The 16,661-nt window shown below is 48.0% G+C and overlaps 1 protein-coding gene across 1 annotated transcript in view; it reads left to right on the forward strand.

The window, feature by feature from the left end:
• ARHGAP32 (Rho GTPase activating protein 32) overlaps positions 1-16,661 on the forward strand; it is a gene marked incomplete at its 3' end in the record, with an annotated part of 155,786 nt that overhangs the window by 125,636 nt on the left and 13,489 nt on the right. The window contains exons 14-16 of the mRNA XM_082009980.1: positions 12,144-12,246; positions 15,440-15,584; positions 16,283-16,365. Of these exons, the coding sequence (XP_081866106.1) occupies positions 12,144-12,246; positions 15,440-15,584; positions 16,283-16,365 (331 nt within the window). The remainder of the gene's footprint in view (positions 1-12,143; positions 12,247-15,439; positions 15,585-16,282; positions 16,366-16,661) is intronic.

Raw genomic sequence — 16,661 nt, forward strand, 5'->3', positions numbered from 1 at the left:
TTGGCAGCAACTTGGTGCCTGGCTGCTCGGAGAGGCCAGCGGATTGCCAAGCCGGGCAGGTTCTTGACCGGCAGAGCACGTGGCCAAGGGTAGGGCTTTATGCAAGGGACCGAGGTGGGCTGGATGGAGCACGACGGGAACGGGGCGGCTAGGCAGTCGCAGATTTGGTGTTGTAGTTGAGGTGATGCTGTTTCTCTCTGGCTTCAGGAGCTCACAGCTCAATCAGTGTCAGTTAGCGGCCACTCAGCCGGGTCCCTCGCCTAGTCAGAGCACCAGGGAAGAGCCACATTGCTGTTCTGGGAGTGAAGGAGTTGTGAGCTGCAGCAGTTGAGGGGTTGCTTTACAATGTACTTTTTATTCAAATACTGCTGGGAGTAATGTGTTGGAATTGCTTGGACTACAGAGGATGGGGTATAAAATACGGGTGGTTCTTTTTCTGTGCTGAAAATGAAATGCCATCCAGAGGGACCTGGACAAGCTCAAGGAATGGGCCCATGTGAACCTCATGAGGTTCAAAGAGGCCAAGTGCAGGGTCCTGCCCCTGGGTCAGGGCAACCCCCGATATCAGCACAGGCTGGGGGTGAAGGGACGGAGAGCAGCGCTGCTGAGATGGACTTGGGGATCCTGGGGGGTGAGAAGCTGGACATGAGCCAGCAACGTGTGCTCGCAGCCCAGAAGCCAACTGTGTCCTGGGCTGCACCCAAAGCCGCGTGGCCAGCAGGGCGAGGGGGGGATTCTGCCCCTCTGCCCCCCTCTGGGGAGACCCCCCTGCAGGGCTGCGTCCAGCTCTGGAGCCCTCGGCACAGGAGAGACATGGGCCTGCTGGAGCGGGGCCAGAGGAGGCCCCAGCAATGCTCCGAGGGCTGGAATAGCTCTGCTGGGAGGACAGGCTGGGAGAGCTGGGGGGTTCAGCCTGGAGCAGAGAAGGCTCCGGGGAGACCTTAGTGCAGCCGGCCAGGACTGAAAGGAGCTGATAAGATGGGGACAGACTGTTTATCAGGGCCTGTGGCGATAGGGCAAGGAGTAACAGTTTTAAACTGAAAGAGAGGAAGATTCAGACTAGTTCTAAGGAAGAAATTTTTGACAATGAGGGTGGTGAAACCCTGGCCCAGGTTGCCCAGAGAGGTGGTGGATGCCCCATCCCTGGGAACATCCCAGGTCAGGCTGGATGGGGCTCTGAGCAACCTGTTCTACTTGAAGATGTCCCTGCCCATGGCAGGGCGTTGGACTAGATGGCCTGGAAAGGTCCCTTCCAACCCAAACTGTTCTGCGAATCTATGAATGTCCCTGTTGCCTGGCACTCGATAAAGACGCTCGTGTCTCTCTTGGCAGTCAGAGTGGAGCCCAGGCTAACCCTGGCGTACCCTAAAATGGTGGTGTCGGGTGTTCATTTCATGAGGTAATCCATACAATTTTGTAGGCTAAAAGCAAATGGTGGTTTTTTGTACCTCTTTATACATTTGCTGCCCTGATACATCATCAGCTTCTGTAATTGGAAAAGGTGGATTTAGAAAGGGCACCCATTTTTAATTGACCAGTTTCCCATATTGAAGGATCTGTACCTCATTTCTGAATTACTAGAAAATAACCAGTGATCTGTAATCAACAGGAAGAGGTATTGCTTTTCTTGCTGAAAAAGTAAATGCCTACGAAAGAGTTTACTAACGCACTTGATTCTTGCTGTCTGTCCTTCCTGTTCTTCCCAGTTCCCCAGATTTATTAGAGATGACTTTGGACAAGTTGGGCAGGATAAAAGAAAAAATAAAATGAAAGCTTAGACTTTCCAGAACTGCATGCAAGATCAAATTATAGCAGATACGGGATCTTGATCCTGTTATATACTGGGCGCCAGCAACAACTGTTTGCAAGGGATGGGTTTATTCTCTTGTGCTGGTTATTATTATGCTCTTCAGATAAGCTCCTTAACAGCGCCTTGGGATTTCTGGTGACATCACAGCGTGTTCTGGGTCCTCCGGCATTATCCTTCCCTCGAGCGATCCCCCGGCTGCAGCTGGGTGATGTAGTTGCCTTTCATGCCAGTTTATCGCAGATTTGAGTCTAGGGAGGACGCTGGTACCAGAACAGAGTAACAGAAGGAACGAGATCTCGGGCAGCATCTTGGCAGGGGTCTGTAAAAATCTGGTTCCCCTTAGCTCAAGCATAAGTTTGGTAATCTATATGTCATCTCTTTGGTTCCTGGTATTAATGTGAGGAGTCCCTTTTACTAGCTAATAATTTTCATCATAGTAAAAGTCTGCCCGGCTGGCTTTGGATCTTGGCCATCTGTGAAGGAAGCCTTGATTTGGAATTCAGGACAGGTGAGTCTTACATATTTCTTAATTTTAGGTTTTCTTGGTGTTTTAACTTGTAGAGGGTATATTTAACCGGTTTCCACCCTCTCTTGCTGCTAGCGAATGAAAGTGAACGTGACAAGAAGCAAAGCAAACTTTGCTGAAAACCAGAAAGTTACAAATATCTACAAAATTGTTGCTTTTTTCCTTCCCTTTCTTTAAATATTGTTTTTCACTGTAGACACAAGGCAGCCCCTGAAAGCCAAGACGTTCCAATTTATGTTCTGAAGGCCCAGCTGAAATCCGTGCTTATGATGTCCTTGGTAGGGAATTGCTTTGCTCCAAGATTTTCACTTCAGAAAGACTTTTTAGCTTTTGCAGAGCTTCCACCAGAAACAGATCCCCAAGCTTTTACCTGGGCCCACTAGAGTTCAAATGGCAAATGGCTGCGTGGCAGCGCAGCAGCCCTGGAGCGCAGCTCCCCAGGTACGCTCGGGATGGTTACGACTTGAATGCTGGCAACCACCTCAACAGGTTTGTTTAAGCGGTAACTTCTTGTTCTTATACAAAGGTTTATTGAAATGCTGCACGAAAAAGGGAGGTCGTGTGCGCTCACCGTAACACTTAGAATGGTAAAATTGGCCACAATCATTACAATGGGCTGAGGAGGATGATGGCTGTGGATGAGGCTGAAGGTTCATTCTGTGGATGAACCCTTTGGGCATTTTTGTACTTTTAGTAGGTATTTTCAGAGCATCCGAGCTGACAAGTTGGAATGTGAACTGAAAAGTTGCAAACCTCCAAGTAGGTTCAGATCTGGCGTCTTGCTTTTACTTCTGTCTCTCTTTTTAAAGCAGTTTTAAAGGAGTTCATGATTAGGATGTAAATCTGAGTTTTGAAGGATTTGTTTGCAATTCTGTTAAGAGTTGTGTGACTTCGGGCAAATCCTTTAAAATAGGGTTCATCTTTCTTACTCTTAGGCATCTAGCAGTTGTGCAGATCTAAGGTCAATTAACTTTGTAGCCCGTTACGGGTGTATCTGGAGGGTGAGTCACCCCATCTACAATAATACAAGTGTTTAAAAAAACCAAAATAAGTGGATCTTAACTTCTCCGTTGGCACAGCAGGAAAAATAACGCATCCTTACTTACCCAGTAAATAAAACACAGGGCAAGTGGAGGATTCATACACAAGGCTACCGCTCACAAATCTGTAGGTATATCTTGTGTTTCCTGACAAGCGTACCTGATGCAGGTGTTGAGGAGACTGGAAAGCTTCCTGTTCCGCCTCCCTTAATAGTATTTTTCTGTGCGCTATGGTCCTATTGAGAAAACTGAAAATAATGGTGTAGTACGTGGCTGCTCATTGTGGAAGGGCAAATCCTACACCCGGAGTATTTTATTTAGTTAACAAGAAATTGTAACTGGCTTGTCAAAGCCCATGAATAAGTTCAGGAGACAGCAGCCTATAGATAGGGAGGACGTGATTTTTCCATCAATAAATTTTTTCCCCTACTTGAAACTTCAAAAGTTGTTTATAAGCCGCGTGCATAGAGATAGATGTAACTTCTTCTTCCTCCCCAAGTGATTTACTTTTGTGCTTGAGAAACCTTTGCCCTGCATGTTGGAGCCCAAACGGACCGTCTCTGTCCTTACGATCCGTTATCATCTCCTGCGTGCGGTATGTTATGCAGTGAAGAAATACTGGACTGTCTCAACACTTTCACTTGCATCTGGGTCCCACGTTTGCCACAGCTCCAGGCACAGACAGTGTAGGGTGGGGGGAATGGTTGTAGAGCTGCATTCTGGGGCAGTAATTCACCCTTCGAGCCCACAGGTAGTGTTAGTCATACCCTTCCACTCATCCTGCTGGCTGTTGCTTCATTTGGCTATCCCTTTTTGTGGGAGGTTGGCGAGATATTGAAACCTGTCAGCCTCAGACATGCCAAAACCAGCTTCCTTTCAGTATTTCACAATTTATAGTAATTTTTTAATCAAAATCCATCTCCAGGGGACTTGGGCAATCACAGACCTAAGCTGTAGTCAAAGTTCTGGCCGGTGAGCTGGAGCCGGGCAGGTGTGGGCTCAAACCCATCTCTCACATGCTTTGTGTGGCCACGGGGAACTTACGTGGTATCTCGCCTTCCATCTCCACACTTGTAAAATCAAACTAATAGTCCGTATCTGCCCCCAAGGTGCCGCAAAGGTAGGCTTCTAATACTTGTGAAGTACTTGGAAGATTAAGAGCTTGATATAAGCATTCAGTAGTATTTATTCAAGTGTTAACACAGGTTGGCATGTTAGAGCCTTGCGAATGTCTGTAGGAAATGAGTAAACCTACCTGTACGTATCCCCTATATTGATGTTGTTCCTTGCTTGGGTTTGCATTAATTTCATAAATGCAAACCTGTCAGCCATTTTGGAAACCGAATGGTGCCGAATTTGCTGGAGCACTTCCATAAATCACGAGAAGCCTGCGCCTTTTAGGTGCCTCAAAGTTTCTTCTGATGTGGTAAGTCTGTGCTTCTGCACACACAAACCCGTGTAACAAAAGATGGATCCAGCAGCCGGCACAAAAGTGCAATAGTTGACCGAAATTGCGGAGGAGCAGAGAATATTCCACTTCCTGCAGATGCATTCTCTGCTACACAAACTCGTTCAACACAAGTTGATACTTTTAAAGGCCAATAGTTTTGAGCTATTTTGGGCAACTTTCCAAACATAACAGGCACTGTTATTGCTTCGCCATCTGCCCTCTGAATTGCTGGAACTGAAGATTATTGGGTACGGGGTTAGCATTACAAAGAGGTGCATGGGGTCCCCGTGGAGAATTACTTGTTTGGGGGAAGTAGTTGCAGAAAGGCAGAACAAGCTTTCGTGGTTAAGAAAAGAGACAATTTCTGTCTCCCCTTCTTTTTTAGCCTGCCTGCAGCTGTGGGAAGAGAAATTCTTTATGCCTGAGTGACCCAGAGGACAGCAGGGAGTTGAAAATTAATTTGCATTTCGAAACACTACAGCTGTAGGGGGAACAAACATGAGAAAAAATGTTGCAGACCGTATAGGAATTGCTTGTGCTCTTATCCCTCCACTCCTAATGCGGTGGATGCTTTTTCCCCTCTCGACTTGCCCTTACTACCTTACCTGTAGCAAGGGTAATTGAGCTAAACAGAAAACACTAGCACACAGTTCAGATCTGAAGCGGTTAGTAGTATCTTTATTCCACTTGTGAATATTTTGTATTAAAACCAAAGAGCCAGCCCCAGAGGATTATGCGGGTACAGCCTGGGAGATGGATGTACAAAGGCTCCAGTCCTTGTGCAGGAAGGTACCACTTGCAGTCCTCAAGTGCAAAAACATCCGGCATAGACATACCCACAACGTCGAGAACGTTGCTGATCTCGCAGGACTCGAAAAACACGGTTATCTACCTTCCTAGCGCGATGCAACACCATGGGATTTATGTTTCTCGGGCTTGAACTTTGCACTTTGTTTTTACACAGTACCTGGGTAAGCTCCCGTCAAAGGCCAGTCTTAAAAAGCAGCGTCTGGTGCCAGAGGCCGTGATTCCACAAAGGGGCCCTGCCTGGTATCTGCTCTGGGAACCGACTCATGGTTTATGGCCCCCTCTTGCATTACTGCACTTTTGCCAAGTGCAAAAGTCACACTTCAAGTAAAAACGTTGCACGTCACCAGGAAATAGCGCAGCTTGTGATAGCGGGCTCGGGCTTGACACAACTCATCAACAGCAGAAATAATTTTAACGTGGGTCACTTCTTGGAAATCGGGAAGAGAGCACCTTGAAGGAAGTTTGCTGTTTGGTTGGTCTCATACTTCTCTCTTACTCCTGGTGATTCAAACGTGCGGACACGGATTTAGGAGTGAGACAAAAGTCCTTAGAAGACAATCTTTTTAAAAGTTTGGTTTATTCTTTTTTCCCGAATGTGCAGGGGATGGCGGGGTCTGCAGGTACGTGTGCAGGCGACTCGCGGGGTGGCAGGGAGCCGCGCTGCGGCGGTGCTCCTTCCGATGAAAAGGAAGTCTTTAGCCTCTCTGTGCCACGCCGGTTTACGCCTTCTGTGTAACGGTCACTGTAAGGTGGAGGGAAAAGGCCCAGAAATGAGTAGTTTGAAATGAGGTTCCGGGAAAAAGTCACAGTCTGAGTTATTAAAGTTTTTTTACTGGTTTGGTTTTCCCCCCCCCCAGGAAATACTTGGACCAAGGTAAAAATAGGAAGAATGATTGGGGTAAAAGCAACTGTATTTCTTCGGGTGAGGATATTCGGGTTAGGGTTAGGTTTTTACGTAACCGCGCGTTAAGATGGCAAGGGAGACAGGATTTATTTGGCTAATTTCAGATGTCTAGAAGTTGTCAGAGTCACAGTCGCAAATTTCAAGAAAGGAGCACGTCCACGATGGGCTTCGCACCTTTTGTATCGTATTGGGTGTTCTCGGGGCGCTTTATCCATCCTTCCTCACCATTTATAAAGGCAGCCTGGGCAATTAAGAGTGAGCTGCCTCCACCTAAGCTTTATCTTATGTCCAATTGTTTCAGTTTATTTTCTTGTGGCTCAAAACACAGCCCTTAACCTTCTGTTATGTTCCTTCACTCAGTTCTGGGATTTTATGTGCTTCCTAAGTATCATTACATGTACTTGATAGCCAGGGTTGTTACCTTTGTTGAGGCGGTTCAGCGCGGCGCTCAGGACAGTTTATTTCATTTTCCTCATTCCTGCTGGGCTGCAGGTTTAGCTTTCCGCGTTTGTTTGCTATGTGTGGAATTCAGCTGAGCAGCTGCATTTCAGCGTGCTACGGTCCATTAACCAGCCAAACGGCCTGGCTTGTGCGGCAGTTCACCTTATCGCCGTAATATTGTGGAAACGACGCTGCTAGAGGGAAGCTTGATGGGAGGCCTCGTTCCCCAGGCTGAACAAATAGTTCTGATTCCAGTAGCGTACTAAAAAAATAAAATAAAATAAAAAAAATAATAAAGCAAGCCTCCCAAAACCCAGGGAGGGAACATTACAAAAGATTAAAAGGGAAGGAATAAAACCAAGAGGATAGGAAAGGAAATGTGCCCGCTTTCAAGATGAATCAAAATGTTCTTCAGAATGAAAACCATAAAACTTCTGCTTTCTCTTAATGGCAAAGAATTAACCAGTTAACGAGCCCTAGGAGATGCAATAAACCTTTCAAGCCAGCTGAGAGATGCTCAGGAACGAGTTGAAAAACTTCCTTTAGCTGCCTTCGTTGATGCGTCCCCATTTCCAGCCTTTTCTGCTTTGTTTCCTGGAACTCCCTGTTATTTAAGACAGCGAAGGGAGGGAGGGAAGGTGATTGATTTTGGAACGGGAGATGTGTACAGTGCTCAGATTCTCATGAAGAGGTAGGTGTTCAACTGTAGCACCGGCTGCTGGGTTTTAGCAGGCTGCAGGCAAGTCAGTGACTTCGTTGTAGAGAGATTATCTGGAGTCAGCGGTTGAAGATGGTATTGCTCAGAAAAGGAGTAAAACCAACAGTGAGTATTAATACACTTGTTACTTGCCTGGGAATGCGGAACTGGAAGGGGCTGTGTGCTGGGCTCAGCAAACACAGGCGCCGATCCTGGGCACAGAGGATTGTTGGGGCTGGAAGAACGTCCTGTGCATTACCCTGTGCTTGTTCCCTCCTCTTTCGCAGAGCGGTGTGCTTGCGGCGGTTGTCAGAGACAGAGTGCTGAGCTCAGGGGACCTTTATGGCTGTTAATACAAACCACCTGCGTCATCAAGTCTGGTTGTTATAATTGCAGGAAACCAGAGTAATTAACTAACATTAATGGAATTTTAGTGTAGGTGCTGCTACATGCTATGAGAAGAAATCTCCATCAGCTTCCTGCTGTGATGCACCTGAGATACCACATTTGGATCTGACAGGTATTTGGTTTGAGATCCAAGAGCCAAAATCAGGCCCTGGACACGGAGAAGTTCACCCCTGCAGCAGGGGAGGGATTTATGCAATAGACAGGCATAGGCGCCTGAGAAAGTCACAACGTGATGTCAGAAGCCACCGTAGGTGAAGGTCTTGGCACACTTCACATTCGCAAAATTAAGTCTTGGCTTGTGCTGCCATCCTGCCATTTCACTCTGGTCGTAACAGACGCTGTTCCCTCCATATGTGTGTATATGCACATACATATTACTCAGTGATCATGCCCCTGTGCTCGGTGCTGGTGAGGCTGCACCTTGAATTCTGTGTTCAGTGTTGGGCCCCTCATGATAAGAAGGACGTTGAGGTGCTGGAGCGTGTCCAGAGAAGGGCAGCGGAGCTGGGGAGGTGTCTGGAGCACAAGTCTGATGAGGAGCGGCTGAGGGAACTGGGGGTGTTCAGTCTGGAGAAGAGGAGGCTGAGGGGAGCCCTCATCGCTCTCTACAACTGCCTGAAAGGGGGTTGTGGTGAGGTGGGGGTTGGTCTCTTCTCCCAAGTAACCAGCAATAGAACGAGAGGAAATGGCCTCCAGTTGCACCAGAGGAGGTTTAGATTGGATATTGGGAAAAATTTCTTCACCGAGAGAGTGATCAAGCATTGGCACAGGCTGCCCAGGGAGGTGGTGGAGTCACCATCACTGGAGGCGTTCAAAAATCGTGTGGATGTGGCACTTGGGACATGGTTTAGTGGGCATGGTGGTGCTGGGTTGATGGTTGGACTTGATGATCTTAGAGGTCTTTTCCAACCTCAATGATTCTGTGATTCTGTAAATGTGTATTTAGCTAAAGGGCTTGGGATTCAAAGGGGAGAAGGAGGTTAAACACGCATGTAATTGTCAGGTGTCATCTTTGTTGCAAAATCAAGTCACCATTCCATCAAAGGGCCTTCAAGTGCAATTATAGTCCTACTTGAATTTCAGTCACTTCTCCAACCATGCAGAATTCCCCCAAAATATCCGTGGTGCCAGCATGATATATTTAGCTTAAAGAACAGATCGTCCTGGTAGCCGGATTAGGAAATGCATAGAACAAGCCTGCTAGAATTTTTTCAGTGTATATTAATTATTCTAACTTTGCCCAAGATCGTCCATGGCAAATAAGTACTTTAGGAAGTGTATTGTTGGTGCTACATCCCTCACCTTCCCCCTGTTCTCCCTTGCCCCTATTCACATTGTCACAACAGGTTGCTGCTCAGCTGAACCAGTACATAAATACCATTCTTACCATGCTGTTTGTTTACGCAGCTAGATAAAACCCTAGAAGGATAAGGCCTTGGAAACATGCAGAGCTCGCTCCCTGGGGCACAGGCCTTCAATTAGGGAGCGCAGGCGGGTGTCCGAGCTGTGTTCATGGCGCGTAGGTAAACAGGAGAGCTGTCTGTAGGCTCCCTCGCGCGGCGTATGCATCACCCTCCTTGGATGGTGTCAGCCTCCCTGCTAGGAATTAGGCTGGTAGGGAACGTGCTACTTATTTATTTGCTCATTTATTTATTTAAGGGGGATCCCTGTTCAGATTCCAGTAAGGACCACGACAATCTTTGGGATTTTGCAGCTAAGCGCAAGCAGATCTTGCCACAACACTTTAAAACTTGGGTAAACTCCTGTACCCAGTCCTTTGGGACTCTTGTGGTCGGGCGCTCGGCAGAAGGAGGTGCCGCTGATGCAGCGCTGAGCCCAGCATCCTCGCTCAGGTCACTGATGGGATTTGTGACCGTTGACCTTTTGTAATGGGTCGGGGAGGGACAGACACGCATGTGCACGCGTCATGTAGGCTTGCTTGGTTCTCGGTGGAACCAAAACGAGCATGAGTCAAGCCTGTCTTGCAAGCTAGGGTGCTGTCTTTTCTCATGGAAGAAAAGAAGCCGCTGTGTCAGCATCTAAAGCCTTGCCCTTTGCCTTCGCTGCAAGGGACGGTGCTGTTCTCATCCCTCTGGTTTTCTGCACCAGTTTATACCTGGCTCACACTTGCCTCCTAACGCTATATTGCAAATGGAAAACACATTTTAGCCCTTTTTGGCAACTGCTTGAGTATGATAAAACTCCTTCGCTGTCCACTTAAAGCCTTAAAAACATTCTTCTTTGAGACATGTTGAATCTTTTTGCGTTAAGGGCTAAGTGTTGTCCTGCAAAAGTGTTTTTTGAAACGGTATTAGAACGTAGGGCCATCTGTTCTGCCTGCTCTCTTCTCAGATGCGTAGCTTTCAGTGTTTTACTGACGACTGACGCACGTTTTACCAACGCACTCTCCCGACGCGTATTCACTTGGTGGTGAGAAGTTGTTGCTTAGCCTGGCTCAGATGCCTAAACGTGTGTCTGGTAGATTCCCAATGCCGATGATCGTGGTGCTACGCTGCAGGAGGTGCCTTTCTTCGGAGCGCAGGCTGAGGTTTCTTTCTGCAAATGTCTTTTGGCTCTATTAGCAGAAGTTGAAATTTCCGTTGTGCCTACAGAAGGTGATCACCTCCGCAGGTTTTCCTGCCCCAAAAAAGCAGCACTTGGTTTCCAAGGCTCTTTCTGTGCCACTGCTTAATGTGCAAGGGCTCTGCCTGCCCTGGAGTCTGCACCTTGCTTTGGAAAACAGAGAGAGTAGCGCGATACTGGAGTCTGACTGAGGCGGCTTTGACTGGTCTCGTCGTATCGTTGGGTATCGCATGCCCAGGGCCTGATCCACTCTAGCGGAGCCCGCGTGATGGACGCGCCACACAGATTTACAGGTTTTGTCCTGTCCTGCGCCCGAGTGCGGAGCAGATGTGCCCTTAGCCCAGCACGCACCTGCTGACTTCCAGGGAACCGTTTAAACTGAGGCTTTTCTCTAGCTGCGTGAGTGCTCGCTGCAAGCCCGGAGAAAAGCGGTGAAGCGGCTGGGGAGGGGAAAGCACAGAGCGTCTAAGCTCAGCGGCACTCAGGAGAACTGACTGGCAGATGGCATTTGCTGCTTGATATAAGGGGGCTTGCCACATGACCTATTCGTACGGCAAACTGATCAGACCCGGCATCTAATGTAAGCATAAATCCAGATCATCGTAGGAGCTGTAGCAAAAAGGCGGTTTGCAGAGGAATCCGCAAGGATCTGAGCTTTTTCCATGAAGATTTGCTGATGCTCACAAGAGCTCAATCCTAATTTTCTTTCTGTATTCAGGGCAGTTGTATCTCTTTTTTATAAATAAAGTAATTTGCTCCTCCTTAAGCTTACAAGGGTGGACAGATAGCTCCGGCAGTGGATGCTGCATGAGGCTGCGAAGTCAACTGGAAGGAGTCAGTTGGCGAAGTGGCTTGAATATTAACTTGACACCTAATGATATCCTCTGGGCTTATTTTTGGGCTTATTTTTTCCATTCTGTCATACCGTGGTCTGTCTGCAGTTTCTGAGAGTGTGGTATGTGGTGTAGCTATCTAAATCCAGTCACGCTCCAGTAGACATCGGGGATGAAATTATCAGTTGTAAAAACTCTCCTGGCCCTGGTGCAGAAGGTAGCATCTCCTTAATGTTTGTATTTGCTTAAACGAAACCAGTATGGGTTAATCTTAAATAGGTTTGAAAACAAAGGAAGTCTTTGGCCAAAGAGAGTGTATTGACTCAATTTTGTAGCTCTTCTGGAATGGAATTTAACACTGCAGTTCTTGAGGGAGTCGTGATGGGACCTGCGCTGTCTCTGCTCCACTAGAATCGCCTTTTTTCAACCTGATTCATATCCTAGCATTTCTTTAAAGCAAAGAACACCTCTGACCAGTTTCCACAGCAACTCCTAAAGTTAAATTTCTTACAGGCTTTCTCCGCTAAGGACGAACTGAAGCAGTAGCCCAGCTGGGCTTAGTTCTTGGCATCTGACAAGACCACAACCTGAACTAGGACGTTGATAACATGCTCAACTAACCAACAACGCTTGTTCTTTAGTCCCCCAGGTCCTCAAGAGCTGCACTGAATTCATTGAGAAACATGGCATTGTGGATGGAATATATCGTCTGTCCGGGATTGCGTCCAACATCCAGAAACTACGGTAAGGGCGCCGCGTTTGACAAACCTGTTTGCCAGGGACGAGCGAGGCATGCGCTAGGTTCGGCGGCTGTGCTCGCAGGAGCCTGCAGTGTGGCGGCTGTGGGGCAGACTGCTCCCAGCAGCTCCCGTGCATGTGTTCAGTCTGTACTCAACGGATGGGACGCTGGCTTTGCCACCGTTTTGGAGCAACGCAGGGTTGTTCAGTAGACTTCATTTTGCAGGAAGTTTTCCTTCAGGATAGAGTATTGGAAGGCTCTGGGATCATGGTGACACTGCGCCGTCACATTTCATTCCCGTTTTCCTCTTGCTCCTGGAGCCCTTTTGAGCAGCTGATATTTCTCCTTGCTGCTCTGGACTCCTGGCATATTAGCAATTAATGGGTAACATGCAGAGAATACTTGCGTAATTCTTGGTGGGTGGCATGGCCGTGCAAAGATGATGAGCTGCGCAGCTGTGCAGGGGAAGGCTGGGCGTGCGTCCTCCCCAGTTAGGAGCTGTTCTCATCCCAGTAAATGGTCTTTATCGTTTCGTGAGGCTGTTTTTCCTTCTGTCATTTGGTATGCTTTTTTCTGATGTGAAGGGACTGAGAGAACCTAGTGGGACGTGCCTCATTCCAGTGTTGATCCTGGGCCCACGGCCTCACAGAGGCAGCAAAGGGGTGTTTTCCATATGAAGGATATCTTCTTTTGTACCAGCTATTCCCAAGTTCAATGGACAGGTTTGAGTCGGTACAGTTACTGTACCAACCCTCGTATGGATGGGCTTACGCTGGTTCAGCTTAATCCTATCTCTCATCAGAGCAAGTTCCATTTTAAAAACCTGCTCCCGAGGCTTTGATATGCAGGCTCCAAAGACTCTGATTGTAGCTGTTGCCCACAGCAGTCTTGGCTGAATAAAATGTTTGCCCTTGCTTCAGTTACATCCCTTTAACTCCCTATTTTGACTTGTGCTGGACCATCTTTCTAATTGCTGCCCTAGTCCATTTTTTCCCTTGGCATTGCTAAGACCTCTTTCTCCTTCTTGGTTTTCCAAAGGTGCTTTAAAAACGGTTTTCTAAAACTTTGATGGTGTAATTCCCTGGTATAGTGCAGAGAATGAAGTGACAGCCTATTTTTCAATTTTCTGAGATGTTCCAAAGACCAAAGGGAGGGAGTGCATGGCATAACTTGTAGACACCATCCCTGTCGTTCATCTAAATCACTACAGATTTTTGCAAGTGTTTGATTAATGTAGGACACGTTGCATTGCTGTAGTTTCCAGCTATATAAACAGATCATTAGGCTTATTTCAAAGCCAGAGCTGCAGTATCCTTACAAATGAGTCACTGTTCTTAAGTTTCACATAGAAGAATTGGATCCCCTGGATTTTTGGTTGGAGAGAAAGTTAGAGAATTTATTCCACATGGGAGATTTACTCCAGGACAGGGGTTGGCTTGCACTAGCCGCCTTGATTTGGCTGGCAGGCAAAACAGAGCGAGTGTGGAGTTGGTGTGTTTATCCCTGTATTCTGGCTCTGGCTTTTTTGGAGTGACTGTGAAGTTGTGTTCTTCTACTGACAAAATCTTCCTTTGGGGTCAAAAGAAATAACACATAGTTCTGGAAACAGCCACTGCAGAGAGAAGAAAGGCTGAAGGTAGTAGAGCTTCCCTTTCTTCACTCCATGTTCTGCTTCTACAGGGGTAGGTCTCTGACACAGCGTGAGATTTATTCCTAGGAGAAACATACTGGGAGTAGCAGGAGTACCAGAATAGGGCAGGATATGGCCGGAGAAATTCAGCCAAGGCTGGGTGTATTTGTATGGGGTGGGTTGGTGTTTTTCCCTGATCTCCTTTCTGAGCTCTCCCTTCTTCTGTGGAGCCAAGTTTCTCTCCCAAATACGAGTGAGTGAGTGGTGAGTCAGAACGTGCCTGAGGGAGCGGTATATACCGAACACTGAGGGTTGTGGCTACAGGCAGCCCGTCACTGGGGGAAGAGAGACCTGTATTTTCTTCTTCTGTCCTGTCTTTGGGGTGAGGAGCTGGGGTGGACTGTTCACCCTCTTGTCTGAAGTAGAGGCCTCTTCTGGCCGCCCCCAGTCTGGCGTAGTATAAATGGCTTCCCTCCCGCAGCCTGCGTGCCTAGCGGGAGGAAGGAGCTCCTTCCCGAAGCTGTAAGGGGTGTACAGTTGGACAAATCCGCCCTGGACAGGGGGACAAACTGCTTCTGTCCCGTAGGCAGAGAGAGGTGAGCTCAGTGTTTGAGCAGTGCCGAAGGCGTGTTTTATCTTCTGTATGACAAATCGCCTGGCTTGGGCAGGGACAGAAGCCAGGGGTGCCGCCACCGAGCCCCCGACACTTGGTTGCAGAGTAGACAGGATGACTCCCCGCGTCGACGATAAGAGGTTTTGGTTTACAGCTTCAAGACCCTCGTAGGGAAACCGAGCTTCAGCTAGAGCAGCCGTGTTCTCGCGGCTCCGCGTGGCCTGACTCACCGCGCCAGTCCTTGCAAATCCGTCCTGCTAATTTGAAACAGCGCTTTCCACGCACATATTGTAGCAGTGAGCCAGCCCTTGGCCTTCTAAGCTCAGCTTTTATTTCATAAATGTTTGTGATTTTGGTTTTTCCCTCTCTGAAAACGAAGGGAATGCTCAGGGATTTTCTTCATGTGGTTCCTGGCTCTCTTCACCCCGTAGCAGAGGCGTGCTCAGCTCACCAGCTTGTCCCCAAGGAATTTCTGCACACGCTAGCTTCCACGTGCAGGAGCTGCCGATGGCATTGCTTTATCACTTCAATTTCCAGGCCTTTGAAATGCAAAGGGACAGCAGCTTTCGTCCAGACCTGTGGGCACTCCTCCTCCGGGCAGCTCCCAGTCACGGCCCTTGGGAGTCAAACTGTCAGATTGTCTCCACGGGCTCGGAAGACGTCCTCTGGAGGCTTTGTGAAAGGCCCTCTTGCAGCAAAAGCGATTGCAGACTAGCCAATCAATCAGTTGTAAAATGAACTGAAAATGCCTTATTAGAAAAAAAAAAGTCTCATTTTAGAAAAAGACAGCCTAGCAGCACCACAGCCATGGGTCGTGTGGCTTTGGTGACTAAGTATTTCTTTTTTTCATGTAAATTGGGAAAGCTTTGCTTTTCTTGACCGTAATTTGTGCCGAGTTTTATTTTCATTCCTCCTTTTCAAACCCCTTTTCCCATTTTTCTGTTCTCATTTCCAGCCACGAGTTTGACTCCGAGCAGATTCCCGACTTGACAAAGGATATTTACATCCAAGACATTCACTGCGTGGGCTCCCTCTGCAAACTGTACTTCCGCGAGCTCCCAAATCCTCTGCTGACCTATCAACTCTATGAGAAGTTCTCGGTAAGTACAAGGCAACGCCTTTCGCTTTCCACTTCAGCGTGACATCATCTACGCAGGTTGAACAGAGAAATACTGAAAAGGATCCAGCAGCAAGCTGAACCTGTCTTCCACGCGCTTTTGTCTTACGTCTGCTTAAGTTGCGGTTTGGAGAGAGGTGAGAAGGGCCTGTCTCCAAAACTACCAGCCTAACACCAGTCCGGTTAGTGCTTCCCGCACACCAAATTCCCACTGCTGGTAGCATCCCACCATTTCAAAAGTGCCTTTTCTGTTCCCCCTTTAGGTTTATCCCATGCGCTTTTGCCCCCCACACCACATTGGTTCCACTGTTGGGGCCCTGGTAGAAGGTTGTTGGGACGCTACCAGTGCTTGCAAGCGTTCCCCTGTCGCTTGCCATTCCCCAGTGGTTTCTCGAACGGGAGTGGCATTAGAAGCAAATGCCACTTGGAGCTGAACGCCCTCTGCAAGGAATCACTCTGTACACTTAAGCTATAAAGTGGCCCAGATCTTGATTTGCGTGGCCTTTCTCCCATGATCTGTGTGCCAGTCTGTCCCCAAGAGGCAGGCGCCGCCCCGAAGGTAGAGGAGAGCAACACGATCCGCCTCGCTCCTGAAGAACAGTACGTTGGCCACGTGCTTTGAGATGCTGTGGCAGCTATCTAGTCTTATTTGCAGCTAAAGCCCTTCCTGCCTTGTTCCAGGACGCTGTTTCTGCTGCTACAGATGAGGAGCGGTTGGTTAAAATCCATGACGTCATCCAGCAGCTGCCCCCTCCTCACTACAGGTTAGTGCAGCCTTTCCTCTGGTTGTAGCTCGGCGCTTGATTATTGTGAGCATTTCAGGCGTGAAATGATGCGATTCCAGTTTTCCCGCTCAAGATAGCCGCCCTGTGCCTCTGCGTATTAGGAGTTGATTTCTGTTTGTAATTTGCTCATTACCAGAGAGACACTATATACTTTGCACAGTCGTATTTGGCTTCCTCGGAAACTCCGTATGGGAGGCAAATAACAGCTTGTTATGTCAGAAGCGGCTGATATCATGAAGGAAATAGTTTTATTGCCGGGGGCACAATACCAGCTC

Source organism: Phaethon aethereus, assembly GCF_964289735.1.
Source record: "Phaethon aethereus genome assembly, chromosome: 23".
Lineage (NCBI taxonomy): Eukaryota > Metazoa > Chordata > Aves > Phaethontiformes > Phaethontidae > Phaethon > Phaethon aethereus.